This window comes from Muscardinus avellanarius (genome assembly GCF_963383645.1).
Source record: "Muscardinus avellanarius genome assembly, chromosome: 10".
In the NCBI taxonomy this organism is placed as follows: domain Eukaryota; kingdom Metazoa; phylum Chordata; class Mammalia; order Rodentia; family Gliridae; genus Muscardinus; species Muscardinus avellanarius.
In genome coordinates this window covers 16,506,904-16,534,430 of record NC_137796.1, presented here as the reverse complement: position 1 = coordinate 16,534,430, position 27,527 = coordinate 16,506,904, and the positions used below count along the sequence as shown (strand labels likewise).

General features: G+C 47.7%; 1 protein-coding gene across 1 annotated transcript in view; it reads left to right on the top strand.

Moving 5' to 3' along the window:
- Nucleotides 1-597: 597 nt before the first annotated feature.
- WWP2 (WW domain containing E3 ubiquitin protein ligase 2) overlaps nucleotides 598-27,527 on the top strand; it is a gene marked incomplete at its 3' end in the record, with an annotated part of 125,831 nt that continues 98,901 nt past the window's right edge. The window contains exons 1-3 of the mRNA XM_080702167.1: nucleotides 598-670; nucleotides 5,761-5,908; nucleotides 6,209-6,330. Coding sequence (XP_080558293.1) covers nucleotides 601-670; nucleotides 5,761-5,908; nucleotides 6,209-6,330 — 340 coding nt within the window. The 5' untranslated portion in view covers nucleotides 598-600. The remainder of the gene's footprint in view (nucleotides 671-5,760; nucleotides 5,909-6,208; nucleotides 6,331-27,527) is intronic.

Sequence of the window (27,527 nt, the reverse complement as noted above, 5' to 3'; positions counted from 1 at the left end):
CAACCTAGTGAGAACCTGTTTCAAAATAAAATAATAAAATTGGGCTTGGGGTATAGCTCAGAGGTAGAATGCTTCTGGGTTCCATCCCCAGTACAAAAATAGTCTCCCTGAGTCGCTGAGGGCCTTCCTAAATTGTGAGGCAGGTTGCTAGCCTGGGGTCCACCCGTCTCGGCCTCGCAGGCACTGGGGTTACAGGTGTCCGCCACCACACCTGGCTACTTATCTTTGTATTGCGGAGCTATGGCTTTCTTTTTAGAGATGTTCTGTTAAACGTCGTCCTCCAAAACGTGCCGTGACAGTCCCAGGGCCTTCGGTCTCACTAAGCAGCCGAGGCTGGCTTCAAACCTGCGCGATCCTCCTGTCTCGGCCTCCCAAGCGCGGGGATGACAAGTATGCGCCAGCGCGCCCGGCTCCTTCCTGGGCTTCCGAGTCACTAAGTCATTACCAGAGAGACCGACGCCGCTCTGCTGGGAGCAGCTCGGCCGCACTTGCTTGGACGTGTGCGTTCTCGTGCCTCCGTGTGGTTAGGCTGGGCCGCTCGCGCGGGCAGGCTCTGACCGCGGCTCTGCTCTGCTTCCCTTGCAGCTTCACGGTGATGCTATGGCTTCTGCCAGCTCCAGCCGGGCGGGGGTGGCGCTGCCTTTTGAGAAGTCTCAGCTCACTCTGAAAGGTGAGTGACCGGCGGGAAGCGTTGCTCGTGAGGTGTTGGGCCTTCGAGGCCTGTCCCGATCTGTGGATAAGAGGTGGGATCGGGTACCATGCCCTGGTCTTTATTCTTTATTTTGAATCGGGGTCTCACTAAGTTGTGGAGAGCCAGCTTTCCTGAAATAGCCCTGAGTGTGACTTGTCATCCTTTCAGGATTGTCACGTCATAGCTGGAATTCTTAGAAAAGAAGCAAAATAACTTGTAGTTGAAAAAAAGGAACTTTTCTCTAAAGTTGTTTTTTCTTTTTCTTTTTTCTTTTTTGTGGCACCGAGGATTGAACCCAGAGGCATTCTACCTCTGAGCTCCACCTCCAGCCCTACTTTATTTTTTATTTTGAACAGGGTCTTGGTAGGTTGATGAGAGTCTCACTACTTGCTGAGGCTGTCCTCGAACCTGTGATCCTCCTGTGTCAGCCTCCCAAGCACTGAGATTACAAGTGTGTTCATTATGCCTGGCCCTATTTTATTTTTTATTTGGAAACAGGGTCTCACTAAGTTTTGGAAGGTTTCACTAAATTGTCAAGCTGGCTGCCTAACCTGGGATCCTCCTGTCTCAGCTTCCCAAATACTGGAATCACAGGTTTGTACCACCACACCCAGCTTCTTGGAACATTTTTAAATATATCAAGAGACTTTAATGTAAATGTAAGATAGTATTTTGGCCAGTATTTACCTCAGTTGAACATTAAAAACCACAGTATAACAAAGCAAAAACTGGCTGTTTGGAACCTCTTAGAGAACAATAAGCCACAATCTATTGTGATGCCTTCCTAAGAATTTTATTTTATTTTTTTGTGGATTGAACATATGCCAGGCAAGTGCTCTACCACTGAGTAAAGGCTAAATTTTTTTTTTTTTTTTGCGGGTCTGGGAATGGAACCCAGGGACATTCTACCTCTGAGCTACACCCCAGCCCTATTTTTTATTCTTTATTTTGAAACAGGATCTCACTGAGTTGTGAAGGGCTTCACTAAGTAGCTGAGGCTGTCTGCGAACCGTTTTCCTCTTCTGGTCTCAGCCGCCTGAATGCTGGGATTGCAAGCGTGTGCCACCATGCCCAGCCCTATTTTTTTTTTTTTCTTATTCTTTATTTTGAATCAGGGTCTCACTAAGTTGTGGAGGGCCTCACTAAATTTCTGAGACTGGCCTCAGACCTGCGATCCTTCTGTGTCAGCCTCCCAAATACTGGGATTATAAGCATGTGCCACCAGACCTGGCTTGTCTTAAGGCTTTTCTAGCATATCTTTTAAAAACCAGGTACATTAAAAATATTACCCCACCAATTAACTATAAATTACAAAGGACCCTGGAAGACTTCACATTGAATCCAGGGGCAAACTTGGCACCTCCAGTAGGAGGACCACCTAATGTGTTTGCTACGGGGTATGCAGCAGAACCTAGGTAGAGTCCTTGGTGAAAATGTCTACCCTGGAGGACTAGGGCAGCTCAGTTGTAGAATACTTGCTCTGCACGTGCAAGCGCCTGGACTCCATCATTACACTGCAGTCAAAACCACTAGAGAAACAGACATGCTTTCCCTAAATCTCAATAATCTTGAGGACCCAATCAGATACATGTGGAATTGGGCACATTCTTTACAACAGCTAGCTGAGGATGGCAGTATACGCCTGTGATCCCAGTACTTGGGAGGCTGAGACAGGATTGCAGGTTCGAGATCAGCCTCAGCAACTCGACAAGACCCCTAGCAATTTACTGAGACCCTGTTTAAAAAAAAATAAAGTAGGGGTAGGGATGTACCTTAGAGGTAGAATGCCCCTGGGTTCAATTCCTACTTATACATACATGTGTGTTCTTACACACACAAAAGCCACAGAATTGTTGGAGCCAGGCACCGTGGCATATGCCTGCAACCGTAGTACTTGGGAGGCCGAGACAGGAGAATCATAGGTTGGAAGCCAGTCTCAGCAACTTAGTGAGACCCTGCTTCAAAATAAATAAGAGCCGGGCGTGGTGGCGCACACTTGTAATCCCAGCATTCGGGAGGCTGGGACAGGAGGATCGCGGTTCACAGACAGCCTCAGCTACTTAATGAGGCCCTCTGCAACTCAATGAGACCCTGTTTCAAAATAAAGAATATAAAAAAATAAGGCTGCTGGGATTACAACTGACCATTTGCCACCACGACCAGCGTTAACTTTTTAAGTTGCATCCATGCAGAACTGCTCTCTCGCCACCAGGGGGCCTCAGTTGACCTTATGTGTAATGTGCTGTGCCTTTTTTCTACTCTGGGTCCTGCCCCTGCACAAACTTTTTATTCCTAGTACCGTACCTCGTTGCTTCCAGATCTTAGCCAGAACTGTATTTTTGTTTCTTGAATTCTTCCATACCGTCCCTTTGGGGTCTGGGAGAGAGTTTCTGCTAAGACCTTCGTCAAGTAGTAGGGTTTAGTAGGACTGTGGGGGGGATTTGCTAACTCTGGACAGGGGGAACTCAGGCGAGGATCATCTCCTGTCATCGGGGAGGAGCACTCTTAGAGCCTCTGACTGGGGGCTCTGAACGGAAGACCTCTAGATGTGTTTCTTCCTAGCGACCTGGAGTTTCCACCATGGGTCACACATGTCACACGCATGGTACATGCGCCGGGGGATACTGTTTGCTTGGCTTTGCCCTCTCTAAGTCTGGCTCGCTGGTGCCAAAAGGATGTCAGAAATGCTGCCACGTGAGGGCTGTGCACAGAGAGGAGATGCAGGTGGCCCGCCAGCACCTGGGGGAGTACTCAGCCTCGCTCACTCGCAGTCAGAGAGCAGCCATAGGCCGCTGAGCTACGGCTGGCGAGGCTGAAGGCACGGCGTGGAGTCCGGCACCTCGCCCCGGGCAGCGACCGCCTCCTGCAGCCCGTTCCTCCTGGGTAGCATGGGGTGCGAGTGGGGTGATGAGATTGTCCCTGCCTCGTGCATTTCCTGTGAGGGTTCGTTTTGGTAATGTGCGTGGCACTGTGTCTGTGGTAGTGTTCCTCAAATGTTAGCCGTTACTTATTTTTTGGTGGTACTGAGAATTGAATCTGGGGCATTCTACTTCTGAGCTACACTCCAGCCCTATTTTATTTTTATTTTAAAACAGGGTCACCGGCCATGGTGGTGTGCCTTGTAATCCCAGGACTTGGGGGGCTGAGACCGGATGATTGTAGATTCGAGGACAGCCTCAGCAACTTAGCGAGGCCCTCTGCACCTTAGTGAGACCCTGTTTTATTTATTTTTTATTTTTTTATTTTTTTTAACAATTTTTTTTTTATTGAACATAGATAGTATACATTTACACTATATTTGGTGCCCTCTCCACCCCCCCCTGCCCCCGTTTTCTCTTCCCCCCTCCCACCAATGGTTGTCTAGGTTAACCATGTCTTATTCATAATTTTACACATGTTCAGGTATAGACCCTCATTAATCAAGATCGGCCTTTCTCCTCTCCTATCTTTCCATTAAAACTTAGCTAGTATTTCCCTTCTAATATCTGGAGTCCCACTGGTATCCTTTGTGTTTTCTAGTTTGGGCATATTAGAGGAAATATGTGTATCTTCTCCTTCTGTGCTTGGCTGATCTCACTTAACATGATGCTCTCCAGGGCTTTCCATCTTCTTGCAAATGATATAATTTTGTTCTTCTTTATGTCTGAATAGAATTCCATTGTGTGTATTTCCCACAGTTTTGCTATCCATTCATCTGTTGATGGTGATCTGGGTTGGTTCCATATTTTGGCTATTACAAATTGTGCTGCTATGAACATAGGTATGCATATGTTGCTGTAGTTCTCTGAATTCAACCCCTTTGGAAAGATACCCAGGAGTGGTATAGCTGGATCATATGGTGGATCTATTCCCACCTTTCTTAGGAATCTCCACACAGATCTCCATAGTGGCTGAACTACTTTGCACTCCCACCAACAGTGTAAAAGAGTTCCTCTTTCCCCACATCCTCGCCAGCATTTGTTGTTGTTTGATTTCTTTATGCTTGCCACTCTGACTGGGGTTAGATGGAATCTCAGTGTAGTTTTGATTTGCATCTCCCTGATGGCCAGTGATGAAGACCATCTTTTCATGTATCTATTAGCTCTTTGTATCTCTTCTTTTGTGAAGTGTCTATTTAGTTCATTTGCCCATTTCTTGATTGGGTTGTTTGTTTTGCTAGTGTAGAGTCTTTTGAGCTCTTTGTATACTCTGGATATTAGCCCCCTATCAGAATGGTGGCTGGTAAAGATCCTTTCCCATTCTGTAGGATTCCTCTTTAGGTTATTGATAGTTTCTTTTGATGAGAAGAAACTTTTTAGTTTGATGTTATCCCACTTGTTTATTCTTGCTTTAATTTCCTGAGCTTTGGAGGTTTTGTTGAGAAAGTTACTGCCTGTGCCAATATGTTGTAGTGCTGAACCTATGTTCTCCTCTACTAACTTCACCGTCTCAGGTCTAATTTCTAAGTCTTTGATCCATCTTGAGTTGATTCCTGTGTTAGGTGAGATATAGGGGTTTAGATTCATCTTTTTACAAATGGTTAGCCAGTTCTCCCAGCACCACTTGTTGAAAAGGCTGTCTTTTCTCCAGCGTATATGTTTGGCCCCTTTGTCAAAGATTAATTGACTAAAGATGTGTGGGTTTGTTTCTGTATCTTCTATTCTAATCCACTGGTCAGTATATCTGTTTTTGTGCCAGTACCATGCTGTTTTTACTACTATTGCTCTATAGTATAGTTTGAAGAAAACACAGGGCTGAGGGTAGAGCTTAAAGGTAGGAGCCCCTGGGTTCCATTCCCAGTACAGTACACACACCAAATAAAACAAAAACTGGGTCTCACTAGGTTGAGAGGCTCACTGCTTGCTGAGGCTGTCCTCAAACCTGCAACCCTCCTGTCTCAGCCTCTCAAGTACTGGCATCACAAGCACATGCTGCTACACACAGTTGCCATAATTCTTTACAAAATTGTTTAAATTTAGAATCAGAATAAGATAAAGTTTGTTTTAAAATCAGTCAAGAAGAGCCAGGTCCTCTGGCCCAGGGGCCCCTGGGAGCCCTCAGACTCATCGTGCACCTTTTCTCTTGGCCAGTGGTGTCGGCGAAGCCCAAGGTGCACAGCCGCCAGCCGCGGATCCACTCCTATGTGGAGGTGGCGGTGGACGGGCTCCCGGGCGAGACCAAGAAGACCGGCAAGCGCGTGGGGAGCGCGGAGCTGCTCTGGAACGAGATCATCGTTTTGTAAGAGAAAGCCCCTGCTCTTAGAGCGCACGCTTGGCAGGGGCGGAGGGCCAGCTCCCCGGCAGCCGCAGTGCCTCCTGCCTTCGCTCCCGGCTGCCTCTCTGGGTGTCTCTGCCTCATCGAGCTCACAGAGTCCATTGTTAGCTGGAGGGTCACGGGGCGGTGTTGGAGGGCAAAGGGCGTCTGTGAGTGTCTTCCTGTCTCAGCCCCCAAGATGTCCGCGGTGTAGTTTATGTTCTCTCCTGTGTTAGAGGAGGGACCGGCCGGCCCGATGTAAAGAATCAAGCATCTGTCTTCCAGGAACGTCACGGCCCAGAGCCATTTAGATCTGAAGGTCTGGAGCTGCCACACCTTGAGGAATGAGCTGCTGGGCACCGCCTCTGTCAGCCTCTCCAGCGTCCTGAAGAACAATGGGGGCAAAAGTACGTATGGCAGGGTATGGCTGGGCCGGCTATGGCGGGGCCGGCGCCCTCCCCTCCGTGACCGGGCCCGGGGTTCCTCGGATGCCACCCACGGGTGTTAGGAAGCCTGGGAGCTCCTCTCTGCCTCCAGTGGAGGTCAGCCTCCTTTGTCCAGGGCCTCTGTTAGTGGGGTGCAGTGCACCCCCACTCCTTCCCGGGGCGGGAGATCCTCCTGCTGCTGCCGCTCCTCGTGGTTCAGGAGACGTGTGAGATGCTGAATTAAACCACCTAGCCTCTAGCCTAAAGCGTTGCTCCTCTCACCTGAGCCGTAGGGCCTCACAAAGGTGCAGTGGGAGTGTGTGTGTGTGCGTGCCTGTGTGCGTACGTGTGTTTGCCATAGTTACATACCATGCCTGGTGCTTAGTAGGTGCTCAGGAGGCTTCGCTGGGTGTTGGGAGGGAGGCGGCTTCACGTTTGTTACTGAGGGCTCCCTGCCGGCGGGTGGGAGTCCGCCCTGGGTCCTCCGTGTGTGCCTGTGGTCTGTGGGCCCTCCCAAATAAAGCCTCTATTCAGAGCAGTACCATATGTGGTGCCCGGAGGCCACAGTAAGAAAGGCCCTTTTTTTCTTGATGTCTCCCGTTTAGAAAATATTTGCTGTAAGTGGATTTACCCTAGCAGGGACGTGGGGCAGGAGCATTGAGTTCCAGGACGGACGTTGCATTGATTCCGGAGTCTTTTCTGCCTGAGCCCGTCCTTCCCCTGGGCCACTTGGAAAGTGTTTGCGTCTCCTCTGACATATAGAGACACATAGAACATAGGGACGGGGTGAATGAACCCTTTCTGGCCTGAGAAATTATTTCAGATCAGTTGAGCCCCCCGCCCCATTGGTGGTGGTACTAGGGATTTAACACAGGGGTATTCTACCTCTAACCTATACCCCAGCCTGATTTTATTCTTTTATTTTAAATCAGGGTTTCATTAAGTGGCTCGGGGGCTTGCTAAGTGGCTGAGGTTGGCCTTGAACCTATGATTTTCCTGTCTCAGCTTCCCAAGTACTGGGTTAGAGGCAAGTGCTACCATGTGTGGCTAAAAGTCTAGTTTTTGATGACTACCTGGCACTAGTTTACCATATAGCCGTGTGAACACTTAAGGGTGTCTGGGTAGTTCTCAGTATTTGACAATCATAGATAAAGCCGTAACAAACTTCTAAGTTTATAAATCTTTGTACTCAGTGCTAATGTTTTCTTGGAATCAATTATTGAACATGGACTTGCCAGGCTTCCACGTTCTGGGCTTTTGGCAGGTTACCAGACTGCCCTCCAGAGCTTCTATCAATTGATCCTGCCAATAGCAGGAGCTGAAATTACTGGTTTCTTTTGTATCTTGGGATGTATTGGAATATTATGTATTTAACCCCCCCCCTTTTTTTGCGGTACTGGGGATGGAGCCCAGGGGCATTCTACCTGCGAACTACACCCCCAGCCCTATTTTTTATTCTGTATTTTGATACAGGGTCTCATTTAGTTGCAAAGAGCCTCACTAAGTATTAGCTAAGGCTGTCCGCCAACCACAACCTTCCTGTCCCAGCCTCCATAATGCTGGGATTATAAGCGTGCGCTGCCATGCCTGGCTTTAAAAACTATTTTTTACCTATTTGGTAATTATTAATGTTTGCCACATTTACCTCATTTAGTTTTTTTCTTTTTTATGGTATTAGGGATGGAACCCAGGGACATTCTATCTCTGAGCTATACCCCCAGCCCTTTCTATTTTACTTTTCTATTTGAAACAGGGTCTTGCTAAGTTGCTGAGGCTGACCTTGAGCCTTTAGTCCTCTTGTTTCAGCCTCCCAAGTATTAGGACTGTAGGCACGAGCCACAAGGCCTGGTTACTTATTTTCTTTTTTCTATGTACTAGGGATTGAACTCTGGGAGTCATGCAACTTGATAAGCATTCCACCACTGGGCTACGTCCCCAGTCCTTTTTATTTTACTTCAAGACAGGGCCTCACTAAGTTGCTGAGGTTGGCTTCAAACTTGCAATCCTCCTGCCTCAGCCTCTTGAGTAGCTGGGATTATAGGCATGTGCCACTGTACCTGGCAACCTCCTTTACTTCTTTTTGGCTAGAGTATTCTAAAATAAATTATTGCTTTCCAGACAGTTTATACTAGATTCTTCAGCATATTAAAAAAAGGATGTGTGTGTGTGTATATATAATTTTTTGGTGGTACTGGGGGTGGAACCCAGAGGCTTTCTATCTCCAGGCTATACTCCCAGACCTTTTTTTTTTAATATTTTATTTGGAAACAGGGTCTCACTAAGTTGCTGGAAGCCTCACTGAGTAGCTGAGGCTGGCTTCGAACCCTTGCCATCCTCCTGTCTTAGCCTCCCAAGCGCGGGGATTATAAGCGTGCGCCACCACGCCCGGCAAGATATTTTCTTACATAACTACCATGTCATTATTAATCTAGGAATAGTAACATGAATTTCTTTCTTTTTTTTTTTTTGGTGGTACTGGGATGGAACCCTTCTACCTCCAGGCTACACTCCCAGACCCTTAAACAGGTCTTAAGAAACAGGGTTTCTTAAGCCAGTGAGGCTGGCTTCAAACCTGCGTGGTTTTCCTGTTTCCACCTCCCAAGCGCGGGGATTACAAGCATGCGCCACCATTCCCGTCTATGAATTTATTATTATATGTAATACCCAGTGATAACAGTTTACTCTTTATTTATTTAATTAATTAATTTATTTATTTGCGTTACTGGGGATGGAACTCAGGGGCATTCTACCTCTGAGCCACACCGCTAGCCCTATTTTTTATTCTTTATTTTAAAACAGGGTCTCATTGTGTTGCAAAGGGCCTCACTAAGTAGTAGCTGAGGCTGTCCTCAAACTGCAATCCTCCTGTCTCAGCCTCCCAAATGTTGGGATTGCAAGCCCAGCTGGGTGTTGAATTTGTATCAGATAACATTTTAAGCAATCATTGGGATAATTATGTGATTTTTTTTCTTTATTATATTAGCTTCCTAATAGTAGCACTTGGAATTTCTAGAACATAAGTAGTTGTTCAAGGTAGATTATTCCTTGAAATTTTTTTGTGGTACTGGGGATGGAACCCAGGAACATTCTACCTCCGAGCTGTACCCCCTCCTCAGCCCTATTTTTTATTCTTTATTTTGAAACAGAGTCTCACTGAGTTGCAAAGGGCTTCACTAAGTAGCTGAAACAGGAGGATCGCAGTTCTGAGATCTTCCTGTCTCGCCTCCCCAACGTAGGGATTACAAGGGTGCGCCGCCACGCCCAGCTCCTTGAGATTTTTGTTAGAATCGTTTATAAATATTTTCTTGGAGAGTTTTTCATCTCTCTTCACAAGTAAGATTTGTTTAGTTTTACTCTTATTTTGTCAGCTTGGGAATCGAGGCTAAGCTAATTTTATGAAGTAAATGGGAGCACTTCCCAGCGTCAGGGGCGGACTTCATAACATGGGAATGGTCTGTGGACGCAGGAAAGAGCTTGACCATAAAACCAGCTGGGTCTGGCGTCTTCTTTGAAATCATTCTCTGATGACTTTTTCAGTATTTTTCCCCGCATAATTACTGGTTTGTTCAGTTTTCCTGACTCATTTTGACTCAGTATTATTAATACATTTTTTTTTCTGAGAAAATCTTTTCATGAGATTTTTAGATTTATTGGCATATAGATTTTAAATAAGATTCTTTTATTTTTTATTTTTTATTGGGCACTGTATTCATACATCATAGTGGGATACAAACTTTTGTAGACATACATGCACACATCACCCAGTCAGCCCCCACCCGATCCCCACCCCATTCTCTCCCTATCCCTCCCTCCCATGCTTGGCTTAGTGGTTGACATCTAGTATTATAGCAATTTATCCAAAATTAAAAATGATAATCTCACATAACAGTTTCATTTGTCTGATACCAAGCTTTTGATGACTTAAAGATAACATTTCAATATTTCTTTTTACTTTCTTTCTTACCAGAGAATATTTTTTTCTATTTTTTTTTTAGGTGAAACTATCATATATTTATATATTTATTTTTCAGAAAAAAATCTATCCTAATATGGAATATGGATTCTAGATACCCAAAACGATCTTGAAAAAGAACAAAGCTAGGAGATATGTATTTTCTGATTTCAAACCATATAAAGCTACAATAATTGAAACAGTGTAGTACTGTTCTAAAGGCAGATATATAAGCCATTGGAGTTAAATACAAGCCTAGAGCTAAATTCTTCCCTATATTGTCAAGTTATTTTTGACAAGGTTTCCATGAACATTTGGTGGTGGAAATAATAATCTTTTAACTAAATATTGTTGAAAAATAATAATTACATGGAAAAGAATAAAATTGGACCCTTACCTAATCCCATATACAAGTATTAACTCAAAATAGATAAAAGACCTAAATATAAATCTTAAGACTATAAACTTTTAGAAGAAAATCTGGGTCATAAAACCTCACAACATTGAAATTGGCAGTGATTTCTTGGATATGATTTCAATGGCACAGGCAACAGAAGAGTATACAAAACTCCCTAAAAAATAAAAAAAATATTGTATATCCAAAGACAATGTAAACAGAGTTAAAAGTTACTAAAAGAATTGGATAAAATATTTCCAAATGCTATATCTGAAGGTATATTAATATTCCAACTAGAAATCCTAAACAACAACAATAAAGGCAAACAATACCATTTAGAGATAGGTAAAAGACTAACATAAATAATGAATCTCCACAGATAACCAATCTTAGTTGTCTGTTGGATGGAAACTCTTGTTTCTCTGGTTCTGGTGTGTGTTACCTATTTCTTCTTTGTAGTTAATCTCTTTGAGTATTTTCTCTAGCGCTGGTTTTGAAGACATAAATTCCTTCAGTTTTTGTTTGTCATGGAAGCTTCTTATTTTTCCATCTAATTAGATAGAAAGTTTTGCTGGGTAGAAAATTTTTGGCTGGAAGTTGTTTTCTTTCAGAGTTTGGAATATGTTACTCCAAGCCCTTCTGGCTCTCATGACTTGGTTTGGGAAGTCTGGAGTGATTCTATTTGGTTTGCCTCTGAAGGTCACTTGGCCCTTTGTTTTTGTTGCCTTTAAGATTCTCTGCTTGGCTTCCACATTGGTCATTTTGACAATTATGTGGCGTGGGGATCCTCTTCTCCGATCCTGTCTAAAGGGAGTTCTATAAGTTTCCTGGACCTGTGTATCAACCTCTTGCTCTATGTTTGGAAAATTTTCTGCTATTACTTCCTTGAAGAGATTGTTGATCCCTTTGGTTTCACTTTCTTTTCCCTCCTCTATTCCAATAATTCCTAGGTTAGCTCTCTTAAAATGGGCCCATATTTCTTCAATGTCAGATTCCTGCTGTTGGATATTTTTTTCTAGATTAGAAACTATGTGTTCATTATTGGAATGATCATCTTCTAGGAGCGAGATTCTGTTCTCCATGTGGTCTAATCGGTTGTTCATGCTTTGAATTGAGGCCTTTACTTCATTAATTGCATCCTTTATCTCTTTTTGGCTCTCTCTGAATTCTTTTCGAAGCACCTCTATTATTTCTACAGTTATTTTCCTGATTTGATTTTCTAGAAATCTCTGATTTTCTGTTTTATCGGGTTCTGATGTTGTGGGGTTGTGGGCATTCATTGCTCCAGTGTTATTCCTCTTTCCCATGATTTTGGATGTTTGTGCCTTTTCTGGGTTCTTCCCTTGGGTCACTATGACTTCACTTAAGGTGTTCTGGATCTCGAGTCAGTAGTATCTCAGACCCCACTACTCCTTTACTGGGTTTTATCACAGAGTCTCCGACCCAGGGAGTCGATAGAGGCTGCTTTAGACTGTGGGGGGTGCCAGGTTGCACGTTCTCCTATGGTGTGATATCTCTGCCACCGCCACTCCCCCACTGGGTCAAGTCCCAGGGAGTACAGTACTGGGATTTCTCCTCTGTGGCCCGCAATTTGACTCACTGTTCTTGAGTTTGCAGATGTAGCTGTACTGGACTCGGTGAATTCGCTGCTGCTGCCGCCGGTGGCAATATGGCGCCTCTGCTAGGCCCTCGGCCATGAGGCTGGCTCATTTCTTCTTGGTTTTGAGTTCCACTCTGAGTCCCTGCAGCGTGTGCTGAGCTCAGCCACTGGGAGCTTTAGATGCTCCCTGCGCTGAAAAATCCCGCCTGGCTGTTCCTCAGCGGCTCACCTCGGCTTGCTGTAGCCATTCGGTGAATTTGCCGCTGCCGCCGACAGTATGGCGCTGCTGCTGCATCCTTGGGCGTGAGGCCGGTGTATCTCCTCTGTGGCTCTGAGCTCTGTTCTCAGTCCGCTTTCTCTCTGGAGCCTGGTGATTTTTTTCTCTCTGGTGATGGTGTTTTCTGGCTATGAAAGGCGCTGATTTTGTGGTAATGGAGATTGGTTGTTAGCGGGGCTCTTAAGCCCCGCTTTTCTCGGTCGCCATCTTCCCGGAAGTTTTTTAATTTTTTTCAAAGGTATATATAGTCCTCCACTTAAAATGTTTGGTATTTATTATTTATTTATTTATTTGTTGTGGTACTGGGGATGGAACCCAGGGGCATTCTACCTCCAAGCCACACACCCTGCCCTATTTTTTATTTTTTATTTTTTGAAACAGAGTCTCACAAAGTTGCGAAGGGCCTCACTAAGTAGCTGAGGCTGTCTAAGAAATGCTGGGATTACAAGCGTGCGCCACCACGCCCGGCTTTGGTATTTATTTTATTTTATTTTTTTGTTGTACTGTGAATTAAACCCAGGGGCATTCTACTTTCAAACTATACTCCCAGCCCTATTTTATTTTTGTTTTGAAATAGCATCTTGCTAGGTTGATGAGCGTCTCACTACTTGCTGAGGCTGTCCTCGAACCTGCGATCTTCCTGTCTCAGCCTCCCAAGTACTGGGATCACAGGCATGCACCACTGTGCCTGGCTAAAATGTTGGTTATTTATGTTTTTTTTTCCTCCTGAAAATTTTTTTTCTTGACTATCTTAAGCAGTTTTGTTTTAACTTTTGGTCTCAGTTTTCTTTGTCTGTCTGTCTGTCTGTCTGTCTTCTCTCCCTCTCTCTCTCTCCCTCTCTCTTCTCGTCTGTCTGTCTGTCTGTCTGTCTGTCTGTCTCATACTACATGTTGAACCCAGGGGCATTGTACCTTTGAGCTATACCCCAGCCTTATTTTTTTATTTAGAAGAGGCTTTTACTAAGCTGCTAGGTGTCTCAATAAGTTACGGAGGCTGGCTTTGAGTCTGTGATCCTCCTGTCTCAGCCTCCCAACTGCTGGGATTCCAGGTGTGCACCACCAGGCCCCGCTGTGTGAACACTCTTATACTTGTATCTTTGAGGGCTTATCAGTGTGTGTCTGTCGGATATATACACATCTGGGGCCTTGGTTCATAGGGTGGGGATCTGTGTTTAGCTCTAGTGAGTTCTATCAGTTTTTTAGTGTTGCACCAACTTGCTATCCCGTACATCTTGCTGTATTCTGCTCGCCATTTGTTGTTCCTCCTGTGACTCCTCTCTTCTGGCCTAGAGTTGCTTAGGGAAGTTTCTGGAGGTTGCGTTGTTTGTGGTCTTGGTGGCACCTCTTGCTGCCTTTGCCGGCACTAGCCATGACACGCTGTATGTGGGCTGGGTAGTAGACACATCAGATCAGAATCTGATTGAAAATGTAGACTGTAAGCCGGGTGCGGTGGGCAAGCTTGTAATCCCCGCACTGGGGAGGCAGAGACAGGAGGATCGCGCAGGTTCAAAGCCAGCCTCAGCTACTTAGTGAGGCTCTCAGCAACTTAGTGAGACCCTGTTTCCAAATAAAATACAAAATAGGTCTGGGAGTATAGCCCGGAGGTAGAAAGCCTCTGGGTTCCATCCCCAGTACCACCAAAAAGAAAATAGAAAATGTAGATTGTAGCCGGGCGTGGTGGCGCACACTTGTATTCCCAGCATTAGGGAGGCTGAGACTGGAGGATCACGGTTCGTGGACAGCCTCAGCTACTTAGTGAGGCTCTTTGCAACTCAGTGAGACCCTGTTTCAAAGTAAAGAATAAAAAATAGGACTGGTGGTGTAGCTTGGAGGTAGAATGCCCCTGGGTTCCATCCCCAGAACCGCAAAAAAAAAAGAAAATCTAGATTGTAATGGGGGCAGTAGAAACGGTTCGATTCTTCTAGAATGGCAGTAGCATAGCCTATATATGCAAGCATTCTGGTGATGTATATAAAGGCGTCAGTTTCGAGCAAGGCTATATCTGGGTGATTGTGAACACATCGTGTAAAGAAGTGGTCAGTCACTTGTAGAAGCCAGTGTGGTGGCACACACTTGTAATCCCAGTATACTTGGGAGGCTGAGATAGGAAGATCAGAGGTTCGAGGCCAGCCTCAGCAATTTGTCAAGACTCTCAGCAGTCTCAGTGAGAGCCTGTTTCAAAACAAAAAATCAAAAGGGCTAGGGGTGTAGCTCAAAGACAGAATGGCCGTGGGTGCAATCCCCAGCGTCCCTTCCCCCATAGCGTTGGGGCGTGCAGGCTGGCAAGCCGCCATCCACATAGGACAGCCCAGCACCCTGGGCTCGGCCCCTGTTCTCTGTCTGGAGCTGCTAGACCAGTGGTTGTTCCAGCGTTGTGTCCAAAATGTGACTACAGTATGGAGGGTAAGCGGGTCACCAGATGTTAGGTAAATCCTCACTGCGGCCTGGTCTTTTCTTGGCACGGACCTAGGGGGCCGAGGTTGCCCCCCCGCCCGGCGCTCTTCTGTTCCTGAGACATAATTTGTTCTTTCCTTTGCTCCGTGTTTCCCGTGGGTGGATTGCAGGTTGGCTGGGAAACGCAGCTGGCCTGGCCAGGCCTTCCCTTGGCAGAGAAAGCTGTGATGGAGGCTGTTTCCACAGCCCCGCGGTTGCGCGCTGTCGGCTCGGCTGCCCTTCTTGGGCCTGTGGCTGCAGAGGGCACCGCAAGCACTGGTTTGACTCCTCAGGGCAGCTCTGGCCATCTCCAGGTAGAAGGTAGTTTTTGAGGTTGTACATTGGTGTGTGTGTGTGTGTGTGTGTGTGTGTGTGTGTGTGTATGTTTTACTAGGGATTGAACCCAGGTGCATTCTACCTCTGAGCTATACCCCTAGCCCTTTTTTTATTTTTTAGTTTGAAACAGAGTCTCACTAGGTTGATGAGAATTTTACTACTTGCAGAGGCTGGCCTTGAACCTGCGATCCTCCTGTGTCTGCCTCCCGAGTACAGGGATTATAGAAGTGTACCACCATGCCTGGCTAAATGCCTTTCTTTTGATGCTAGAACCATTCCTGGCATGGCCTCTTGAAGGAATATCTTCATCCTATTCAAGAATGGGTACCTCTTAACCGGGCATGGTGACCCACGCCTGTGACCCCAGTACCTGGGAGGCAGAGACGAGGATCACAAGTTTGAGGGCAGGCTGGACAACTTAGTGAGAAAGGACTGGGGATGTCTCTCAGAGGTAGAACGCTGCTATATTTAATCTCCAGTATACTCCTCTTAAAGAAAAGAATGCATATAACTTCAAGCTCATTCCTGTATATAAGAATGCGTATTCCTGTATAAAAGAATGCGTATAACTTCAAGCTCGCTGAGGCATGTAGCCATCTCTTTATGTACCTCAGTATTAAACGCCAGGAGTTCACACCGAACCCTCTGACTCCAGCTCGGACCCACAGGGTTCTTCCTAACCCCAGTGGACGCCTCTTAGCCGGGCGCGGTGCTCGCGCCTGCAGTCCCAGTACCTGGAAGGTGGAGACAGGAGGCTTGCAAGGGTGAGGCCAGGCTGCCCTCACATCCGCTCGTCCCCTCGCAGCTACAATGCACAGAAGGCGCCTTGAGAGGTGCCGCGCCCGCACCACGGTGAAAAACGCAGCCGGCCTCCAGAGCTTCCCGCCCTGGCCCTGTTTCCTATGTACGCTCTTCTCTTGCTCCCACGTGTGTCTTCCAGATTGAAAAAAAGAAAGAAAACAGCTCCCTGTTTATTTAAGAATCTTATAAGCCGAGGCTCCAGACGGCTCTGAGCCTTCCGAGAACAGGCGGGCCAGTCAGGAGCGGTGCCCCCGGCCCCTGGCGAGGGCGCCTTCTGCTGGGTGGGCCGCGCCGCTCAGACAGTACGTGCATTTAGTTTAAAGTAAACACGACGCTGTTTTTCCACCTTTTCAGTGAAAAGATAAATAAAACTCCCGAACCTTGGAACTTGATTCAGAGGGAGAAGAGAGAAAAAAAAATTTCAAATTGGCTTTCAGTTAAAAATAATTTCAAATTTGAAATAAAAAAAATTGCTCACCATGTCTCTCGCTGAGGAGCAGGAGGGCCAGCAACGAGAGGCAGTAGGTGACAGCCCTGCGAGTTAGTGGGGAGACAGAGCTACGTCCATGGTGCCTCGCATAGGCTTGCCGTAGAAATGGCCAAACCAGCCCAGCGTAGCCAGCTAGTTATTTTTCTGAACCTGGAATACCACCGAGACCTAGTTATTTCAGACTCGTGCAATATTCACAGTAATATTAAATTATGGCTTTCCCCCCTTGTTCCCCAAATTGAAAATTATTAATACTTTTTTGATCTTAAAAGCAACTTAAAATTTTATGTCACTGGGTGTGGTAGTATACACCTGTAATCCCAGTTCTTGGGAGGCTGAGACAGGAGGATTGAAGATTTGAGGACAGCCTCAGCTACTTGGTGAGGCCCTCTGCAACTTAGTGAGACCCTGTTTCAAAATAAAGAATAAAAAATGGGGCTGGGGGTGTAGCTTGGAGGTAGAGTGCCCCTCCAAGGGGTTCAGTTGCCACTATTGAAAAAATATCAGCAGGGAAAATATGAATGATAAAAAATAATACATACATCTAAACTTAAAAGATGGCCAGGCAGGGTGGCGCACGCTTGTAATCCCAGCATTTGGGAGGCTTGAGACTGGAGGATCACGGTTCGTGGACAGGAGGGTAATAGGGATTGAACCCAGAGGTGTTCTACTTCCAATCTATATCCTCAGCCTTTTTTATGTTTTATTTTGGAATAGGGTTTTTTTTTTTTTAATTTTGGTGGTACTAGGGGTGGAACCCAGAGGCTTTCTACCTCCGGGCTATACTCCCAGACCTATCTTATATTTTATTTGGAAACAGGGTCTCACTAAGTAGCCGAGGCTGACTTCGAACCTGTGCGATCCTCCTGTCTCCGCCTCCCAGTGCAGGGATTACAAGCGTGCCCACCGCGCCCGGCTTGGAATAGGGTATTAGAAAGTTGCTGAGGGTGTCACTAAATTGCAAGGCTGGCCTCAGCCTGCAGTCCCCCTGTGGTAGCCCCCAGGCACTAGGATTCCATGTGCCATCGTGCCTGGCCTAATTTGCATTTCTTTAGGTTTCTCCTGTTCTTTTTCTTCCTGAGGAGCCTCCAGTTAGGTTTTTTCCCTGAGAGTGCCTGTACCCAGGTCTCCAGCGACCTCCATGTTTCAAGCCAGTGGCCAGCTCACGGTGTGCAGGCGAGCACAGCTGAGATCCCCTCCCTCGCATACTTGGTGCGCTGGTCCCTCGCTCAGTCCCTTTGCGACGCTCCTTCTCGCCAGCCTGGAGACACTGGCTGCTCTGAGCTGCCTTTGCCCAGCGTGCCCTCCATAGCTGATGCCCTCCTTTCACCCGCCTCGGGCTGGAGATCCGGTCTGTGCACCTGTGACCCGCAGCCGGGCCTCTTGCGGGGCACCCGAGACAGTGTTGCTGTCTAATTACCACCCTGAGATGGGCAGGTTAAGCCCAAGCTGCCTGCCTTCCCGAAGCTTCCCCATCCATTTCAGGGCACCGCCGAATTGCTGGCTAACGTCCTGGTGTCCTCCCTGCAGTCCTCTGCCGCCTCCCCTGCCAGGCCGTCAGCAGTTCCTGTCGGCTGCCTGGGGTCAGGTCATTCCTCCCACTGACTGCTGCTGTCCCCGTGTCCAGGACGTCACCTCTGGACCGGGCTGCGGGGGCCTCTTCAGGGCCTCCTGCCCCTGCCTTGGTCTCCCATCAGTACAGTTTTGAATCTAGCGACCAGAATAATCCAAACCATACGTCACATCGTATCACCCCCAACAACTCGGGTCCTTCCCTCGTGGTCTAACAGGTGTGTCCCGCCATCCTGGTGCCTTTCTGTCACCTCATTTTCTCTTCTTCTTCTTCTTCTTTTTTTTTTGGTGGTACTGGAGATGAAACCCTTCTACCTCTGGGCTACACTCCCAGACCTATTTTTTATATTTTATTTGGAAACAGGGTCTCTTAAGCCAGCAAGGCTGGCTTCGAACCTGCGTGATCCTCCTGTCTCTGCCTCCCCAGCGCGGGGATGACAAGCGTGCGCCACCACGCCCGGCTCATTTCTCTTCTTGCTGGCTCATTGCTGCCCTCTCACCTCAGGACCTTGGCACTGGCCTGACCCCCTTCCTGACACGTCCCTCAGGCCTCGCTCCCTCCCGTGGACCACGCCACAGGTGTGAGGCCTCGGCACACTGCTATTTCTTTTGGGCAGTGCTGGGTGTTGAACCCAAGGCCTTGCACCTGCTAAGAACATCTCTACCACCGAGCAGCACCCTCTGCCCTGATCATGTTGCTTTTCAAAAAAAACTATACAACTCAAGGATATTTAAAATATTGATGAAGTTGTGCAGTTATCACCATGAAGTTTTCTATCACCCCAAGAAAAATCCCTTGTGCCCATTTCCAGTTAATTCTCATTTCCATCCCCGGTTCCTGGCAACCATGAATCTACTTGCTGTCTCTAGATCTGCCTGTTCTGAGCATTTCACACAAATGGAGCCGTGCAAATGGTATGATACCTGACCTTGACCCCACCCCATCCTAACCCTGGCCACCCTCCCACATTGCCTAATGTCTTTACCCCTCTCTCTCCTTTTTAGTAAACCTTTTCATGTAATATCACATGTTTGTTCGTTCTCATTATTTTCTTCTGTTTTAGGATGTGATTTCCTTTGGGCATGAATTCTGAGAATTCTCATCACTCTTCTGTGGCACTTTTATCCTGTGTACGGTGTACGCCACCCCTGCATCGCACACCCAAGGCCAAGACTGGCTTTGAGCTGGCCATGGTGGTGCGCGCCTATAATCCCAGTTTGTGGGAGGCTGAGACAGGAGGATAACTGTCCAGGCCAGCTGTTGCAAGACTTCCAGCAACCTAGCGAGACCCTATTTCAGAACAAAAAAATAGAGGTAGAACGGCCCTGGGTTCAATCTTCAGCACCAAACATACACAAATAAAAGAAAGATTGGCTTTCTCTGCTGATGAGTGAGGGTGGATGTTTTTTTTTGTGACTGGGGTCTTTGTGGCCCGTGTCGGGCTCACCCTGAGGCTGATAGCGGGGCTGGTGTGGGGTGCTGCTCTGGGGAGCAGTGGGTTGAATGCACCCCGGCCCCCAAATGCAAGCCCTTGTCTGACTTCGCCTGCCTGTGCTCGGAGTGACATCAGCTGCTGCTGTTTCCTTGATTGGCACCAGATGCCAGGCCGTGGGACTTAAACCCGTCATTAAGAGTCCCTGAAAAGCTCTCTCTGTGTTGCTTCCCATCAGCCCGCACCTCGGGCAGATATGTCCAAGCCGGAACCTCAAGGAATTCCCGGGGGAGCCAGAAGCAGCCCCTCCCCTGGTCCCCACCAGCCTCCCCGAGTGGCGGAGCCGGGCCCGTCTTGCGGCTTTGGTGCCAAGCCAGAGCTGCTGGAAAGAAAGGTCCTTTTAGCCGGGAGACTCGGGAAGTAAACACACAGCCCTGCAACGGCCGTTCCAGCAGGCCCGCCTGTCAGGCGGAGAGGCGGCCTCGTGAACAGAGGCTTTCTCTCGGGAACCCCTCCCCTGCACGTGCGCCGCGTGCGCCGGGCTCGGCTGCCGTGCGGGCGTTGGGGTTTGACAGAGGGTGAGTCCACCCCTCGGCATGCTGCTGGCTGCGGTGGCACTCGCCCGTGAGCCGCCCGGTACTAGGGAGGCTGAGGCAGGAGGCTCACCACCCGCCTCAGCAACGTGGCAAGACTCTCAACAGAGACTGTTCCAAATGAAAGAAAATAACAGAATAAGGCTGAGGGTGTAGCTCGGAGGTAGAGCGCCCTGGGTCCAGTCCCTAGTCTCACACACACACACACACACACACACACACACACGCGCGCGCGCACACTGGCCAAGGCTGCTCTTCTTTTTTCCTTTTTCTACAAGTATATTGTGATTTTTTTGTGTGTTGTCCATAGTTGATGATCAAGATGAGCTCTCCTTATTCTTTCTTTTTCCTCTTGGTACTGAGGATTGAACCCAGCAGCTTTCTGTCTCCAGGCTACACCCTCAGCCCTTTCTACTTTTAGTTTTTTATGTTGAGACAGGGTCATGCTAAGTGTCTGAGGTTGGTCTTGAACGCGTGATCCTCCTGTCTCAGTCTCCCAGGTACCAAGATGCCAGGCCTGCACCACTGTGTTCTGCTGGACCCAGGCTTTCTCATCAGCCGAGTACCCTCAGTCCAGAAATGACACGTGTTCCGGGCAGAAAGTGTGCCCTTGAATTGGTGGTAGGAAAATGAGACCAAACATTTCCTGTGGTGTCTGGGCCTCAGCGCCCGTCACTGAGACCGGCTCCCGCAGTCGTCCTCTGTCAGGTCCTCGGCTTCGCCCAGAGGATGCTGGGAGGCCTCAGCTGCTGGAATGGTACTATGATCAAACCTCGTTTGTTTCCTTGGAGCGTTCGATTCTTTTCTCTTTTGGTCTGTTAGAGTATTTTTTGTAGCGTGAGAGACTTACTGAGGATGTGGACTTGTTGGGAAGGAAACTAAGTGTCCTGGACCAGCATGGGAGTGCCACGGCCAGCCAGAATAATAATCTTATTCAAAATCACCTCGCTGGGCCTGGTGGTACATATTAATCACAGCACTTGGGAAGCTGAGGCGAGAGGATTACAGGGTTGAGAACAGCCTCGGCAACTTCGTGAGACTCAGCAATCTAGAAAGGGACCCTGTTTCAAAATAATAATATGGGAAGCCGGCGTGGTGGCGCACGCTTACAATCCCAGCATTCGGGAGGCTGAGACAGGAGGATCGCGGTTCGCGGACAGCCTCAGCTACTTAGTGAGGCTCTTTGCAACTCAGTGAGACCCTGTTTCAAAGTAAAGAATAAAAAATAGGGCAGGGGGTGTAGCTCAGAAGTAGAATGTCCCTGGGTTCCAATATGACACTGCAAAACAAACAAACAAGCAAAAAAAAACAAAGAAAAAAGAAAGGTAGCTCAGAGGTAGAATGCCCTTGAGTTTCATTCCAGCATCTCTCTCTTTCCGTGTGTGTGTGTGCGCGCACGCACGCACGAGAGAGAAAGGGAGGGAGGGAGATGAAAGACACATACACAAAATCTTATCAATTTTTGTCGGTTTCTTTCTTCCTTGATACCTAGTTTCAATAATAGGATCATTCTGTAATGGTGTAGTTTGAGTAATTTCCCATGTTGTTTACTTTCTTGTTATAATTGATTCAAGTACTAATTGAGGTATAATATTGCATGTACCTGAAATTGTTACTTCTTAAAAACAGGCTTTTAAAAGGGGCAATGTTTTTAAAAAGCAGAGTTTTAGCCTTAAAAACAGTTTTCTAGGAGGGCTCCAACATTTCCTTATGCAAAGAACTTTTCAAAGGCGGTTTGTCCTTGTAGGCCTGCCTCTGCGTGTTTATAAGCATGGCTTTGATCCTGGGCAGCAGGGAGAGGTGGTTGGTGGCTGAGGTTCCCTGAGGGCATGGAGAAAGAACGATCTGTGAAGCCTGGCAGCCCGGGGAGGGAGATTAATGGTGTGGGGAGCCCTTCCCTCCCCTCGGTATGGAGCAGAGCTAATGAGGAGGCCGCTGTAGCCAATGCGAACTAAAGATTTATTCTGAGGATTTAACTTTCCCAGATCTGTATTTATTTCCCCTAAATCGCATCTTAGAAACTTAAAATATGCTATGGCTTCACAAACAGGGAGATTTACCAAGATGGATGAAGCCTTTGTATCCTGTTTCGGGGGACCTCAGCAGGCTCCGAGACTCCGTGTCTGGGACCTTATTAGATGGAGGGCCATGATAGATAGGCAGCTCTGAAGTGTGTGCGTATGTGCGCCTAATTCTTTTCTTTTTGTAAGTAAAAGAAAACATGCGTAGCTGCATGGTCTGTTTGCTGTAGACTCTGGGACCCTAAGTCAAGAGAAGTAAGACGATCCGGATTGATGGGTCTGTCATGTACGGGAACGAGGCCGTAGGGCCTCGCCTCGCCCAGCCGTAGTGCTGTTGCCCCTCTTTCTCCTCTCCAGGGCCAGGCTCCCTCTCCTCGCATGTGGCTGCCACCACCCTCTGCCCTCTCAGCTCCCCACCCTCATTTCTCCTATCTCTCTGGCTGTTCTGTCTCTTTTACAAGGTTATTTGACTATTATTAATTATTATTTTATTATTTTGTGGTACTGGGGATTGAACCCAGGGACATTCTACCCCTGAACTACACCCGTAGCCCAGTTTTATTTCTTATTTGGAAGTGGGCTCACTAGGTTGCTGACAGCCTCATTAAATTGTTGAGGCTGACTTTGAACCTGCAATCCTCCTGTCTCATCCTCCCAAGTACTGGGATTACACCATGCCTGGTTACATTCTGTTTTGAAACAGGGTGTGGCTAGGCGGCGGAGAGCCTTCTGAGGTACTGGGATTACAGGCACACGTACGCCCCACTTCACTGCTAATGTGAGCTTCTTACCATCCGTCCTCGGTGTCCATGATCTCACCACCATCCAGGCCTGCTCTCTCTGCAAACTACCATGTGAGGGTGACCCCGGATTCGAACTGTAGCCACCACTTCTTCCTGAGCCCCACTCCCCAGCTAGCTGACTGTGCTCTTGATGTCTGTTATGGGCAGGTTAAAAACATCTCCACATCTCTGTCCAAATGTGAGCGCCTAACCTCCCCATGCTAATTAGCATTCTTCTGCGCTCCTGTATTTCAAGGTATGAGCTTTCTTGAGCCGGGCGTGGTGGCGCGCACTTGTAATCCCAGCATTTTGGAGGCTGAGACTGGAGGATCGTAGTTCGTGGACAGCCTCAGCTACTTAGTGAGGCCCTTTGCAACTCAGTGAGACCCTGTTTCAAAATAAAGAATAAAAAGTAGGGCTGGGGGTGTAGCTCGGAGGTTAAATGCCCCTGGGTTCCATCCTCAGTACAGAAAAAAAAAAAAAAAGAAAAAGAAAAAGATATGGGCTCTCGATTTGTCCAGACAGGTAAGTTCCAGACCTAGAAGTGGTCTTTGATACCCACGCCCCTCTTGCCCACCCTTGTCTATCTCCGGGTCCTCTTGGTCTTTATGTTGGCAAAGCTGCCCACCTGTCCTCGGCGCCCGTGCCCTCGCCTCGTCCCTGCCATTCTTCAGCTGAAGCTTTTGTCTGCTCTGCCTGTCTCTGTCCTCTCCTCCCTCTGGCTTCTTTTCCCCACACCGCAGACAAAATGACTTGTGAAATCACAAATTAGATCTTACTGGGCTTTTATTAAACACCCTTAAGTTCCGCAGTGTTACTCTTAGAGAAAAACTCCCTGGCACCGCGGTCCCACAAGGCGCCGCGTCTGGTCACCACCTGGCTCTCCTGCCTCGTTCTGATCACACACCATTCCAGCCCTCCTCATGTCTGTTCAGTCTCCCGAATGCACCCAGCTCCTTGTGACACAGGGCCTTTGCACATGGTGCTTCCGCTGCCTGGAGTGGTCTTCCTGGCTGCCCCACCCCACTCTGCAGCCTGCCTGAAACTTGAGATCGTGACTGGGTTGACTCTGGGTCCTCAGGAACTGTTCTATGCTCCGAGCATGCCAGACACCCAGCGCTCATGGGCTGCTTGTGCGCTGCGCGACCTCACACCGCAGGCTCACGTGTCACCTTGCGATTATTCCGACACTCCCTCCACGCGCTCCCGAGGTTCCTAAACCAGGGACTGTGTTTTCCTTCTCCGTCACAACCCAGTGTCTAGCAGTCTGGCCGATAGGAGAGTGCCCAGTAAAATAGGAGGGTGCCCAGTAAGTGTTTCTTGAATAAATTAGCAAGAAAAAGAGAGAAAAAGAACTTGATATGCCAGCTTTAAAAATGAAGCTAGCCGGGCGTGGTGGCGCACGCTTGTAATCCCCGCGCTTGGGAGGCTGAGAAAGGAGGATCGCACAGGTTCGAGGCCAGCCTCAGCTACTTAGTGAGGCTCTCAGCAGCTTAGTGAGACCCTGATTCCAAATAAATTATAAAATAGGTCTGGGAATATAGCCCGGAGGTATAAAAGCCCCCCTGGGTTCCACCCCTAGTACCACAAAAGAAAAAAATCCAGAAACTATTCTCATTCTCTCTCTCTCTCTCTCTCTCTCTCTCTCTCTCCTCTCTCCTCTCTCCTCTCTCCTCTCTCCCCTCTCTCCTGGAGATGGAACCCAGGGGCATTTTACCTCTGAGCCACACCCCAGCCCAATTTATTTATTTATTTATTTATCTATTTATTTATTTATTTTATTTTTTGGTGGTACTGGGGTTCCTGGAAGCCCTTCTACCTTCGGGCTACACTCCCAGACCTATTTTATTTTTGGAAACAGGGTCTCTTAAGCCAGCGTGGCTGACTTCGAATCTGCGCGATCCTCCTGTCTCTGCCTCTCAAGCGTGGGGATTACAAGCGTGCGCCACCATGCCTGGCCCAATTTTTTTATTTTGAAACAAGGTCTCACTAAGTTGCAGAGTGCTGTTCATGAACTGCAATCCTCCTGTTTCAGCCTCCAAGTACTGGGATTACAAGTGTATGCCACCACACCTGGCTTTTTTTTGTGGTACTGGGGATTGAAACCAGAGGCATTCTACCCCGAAGATATACCCCCAGCTCTATTTTATTCTTTCATTTGGAAACAAGATCTCACTAAGTTGCTAAGAACCTCACTAAATTGCAGAGGCTGGCCTCAAACCTGTGATCTTCCTGTCTCAGCCTCCCAAGTAATGGCATTATAGGCATGCACTAACATGCCTGGCTTATTTTCTCTTAAGAGTTAATGCACTGTCCAGGAGACATGATAAAGGGCAGCGGAGAGGAGGCTTCAAGAGCCCGCTGGCCCTTCCTCAGCACGTGTTCTAGGGAGACCCTCGTGCCGCGGGCAAGGGGCCCTGAGTGAGGTAGAGCAAGCCTCGGCCCCAGCAAGAAGCCCGGTGTTTACAGCCGGGTTCCAGCTGTGGGAAAGACTTCCATTTGTTAGACTCTGGCTGCAGCTGGAAGCCAGAGAGACCTCAGAACCGTAAATCATGGAAGCCTCGGACTCCCTTTACTGCCAAGGGAATGTGAAAGAACATTCTCTTTCCACCTGGGCAGAGTCCAGCGTGTGTGTCTGAGCGGCGGGGGGCGGGGGGCACAGAAGAGGCCGTGTATTCCCTGCCCTGTTGGCATTTCCTCTGGTTGGTTCCTGTGCGCACCGGCGTTTTGTGGTTGTGTGTAGGACACATACTACCCTGTTCCTGTGTGCTCTGCTTATTTTGATGTTCTTCCAGTGGCCTGTGGGATGGAGGTCTAGGGAGGCAGGGAGGAGGAGGCCACATCTGTCGCTCGGCATCAGGCTTCAGTCTCAGCTCTCAAATACGCCGTCTCCCCTAAAAGTATCCTGCGCTTGTGTGCTTTCATTTTTGCAGGATTCCAAGTAAATCCATACATTTGCATTCTGAATTAGGAAGAAAAAACAAACTATTTTTTTTTTAAAAGATGTAAGTGTGTAAGCTGGGTGTTGTGGTGCATGCTTGTAATCCTAGTACTTGGGAGGCTGAGACAGGAGGATCTGGGTTCCAGGCCAGCCTCAGTTACTTAGTGAGGACTCTGCAACTTAGTGAGACCCTGTTTCAAAATAAAGAATAAAAAATAGGGCAGGGGGTGTAGCTCAGAGGTAGAATGCCCTTGGGTTCAATCTTAAATAACACACACACACACACACACACACACACACACACACACACACACGTTAATGTGTAGCCATGCATGGTGATGCATACCTGCAATCCCAGTATTTGGGAGGCTGAGACAGGAGGATCTCAGGTTTGAAACCAGCGAGGTAACTTAAGATGACCCTGTTTTTAAAAAAAAAAAGCCAGGCGTGGTGATACACGCTTGTAATTTCCAGCATTTGGGAGGCTGAGATAGGAGGATCTGGATTCGTGGCCGGCCTCAGTTACTTAGTGAGGCCCTTTGCAACTCGGTGAGATCCTGTTTCAAAATAAAGAATAAAAAATAGGGCCGGAGTGTAGCTCGGAGGTAGAATGCCCCTGATTCCATCTCCAGTACCAAAAAAAAAAAAAAAATAATAATAAATAAATAATAAATAAATGACATAAAGGATGAGGATCAAGCTTGGTTGTAGAATGCCCTGGGTTTTATCTCCAGTAACACAAAACATGTAAGTGTGTTAGGGGCTGGGGCTCTAGGTCAGTGATTGGGTACTTGGCAGCAGACATCAGACTCTGGCTTTGATCCCCGGCACTGTAAAAAAAAAAGCTCAAAGTGTGCACATGCACATACATTTTGTTGGTATGGCAGTGGGGAGAGACAGTGATGATAAAACACCCTCATCTAGAAAATTCTTTTATGTACTACTGTGAAACTCTCCAGGCAGGAGCTCTGGGTTTTGTAACAAAATCACATAGTAGCATGGTTTGGCAGTTGACGTTAATATAGTTTTTTCTTTTATTGGAATAAGTAAGGCGACTTCCATGCCCTATTTATCTCTACTTATTAGTACCATATGCAAACAGCTTATTAGAAAGCCCAAGTCAAGGCCTGGCATGGTGACTCCTGCTTGTAATCTCAGTACTTGGGAGGCAGAGACAAAATTCTGGGTTCAAGGCCTGCAACTTTAGCAAGACCCCCAGCAACCTAGGGAGACTCTGTTGCAAAGTAAAAAATAAAAAGGCTGGGCTGTAGTTCGGAAGTAGAATGCCCCTAGGTTCAATCCCTGGTTAAAAAAAGTCCAGGTCGCCGGGCGTGGTGGGGCACACTTGTAATCCCCGCGCTTGGGAGGCAGAGACAGGAGGATCGCGCAGGTTCGAAGCCAGCCCCGCGCGCTGGTTTAGGAGACCCTGTTTCCAAATAAAAATGTAAAAATAGGTCTGGGAGTGTAGCCCGGAGGTAGAAGGGCTTCCAGGAACCCCAGTACCACCAAAAAAAAAAAAAAAAAAAAAAAAGTCCAGGTCAAGGAAGGGAA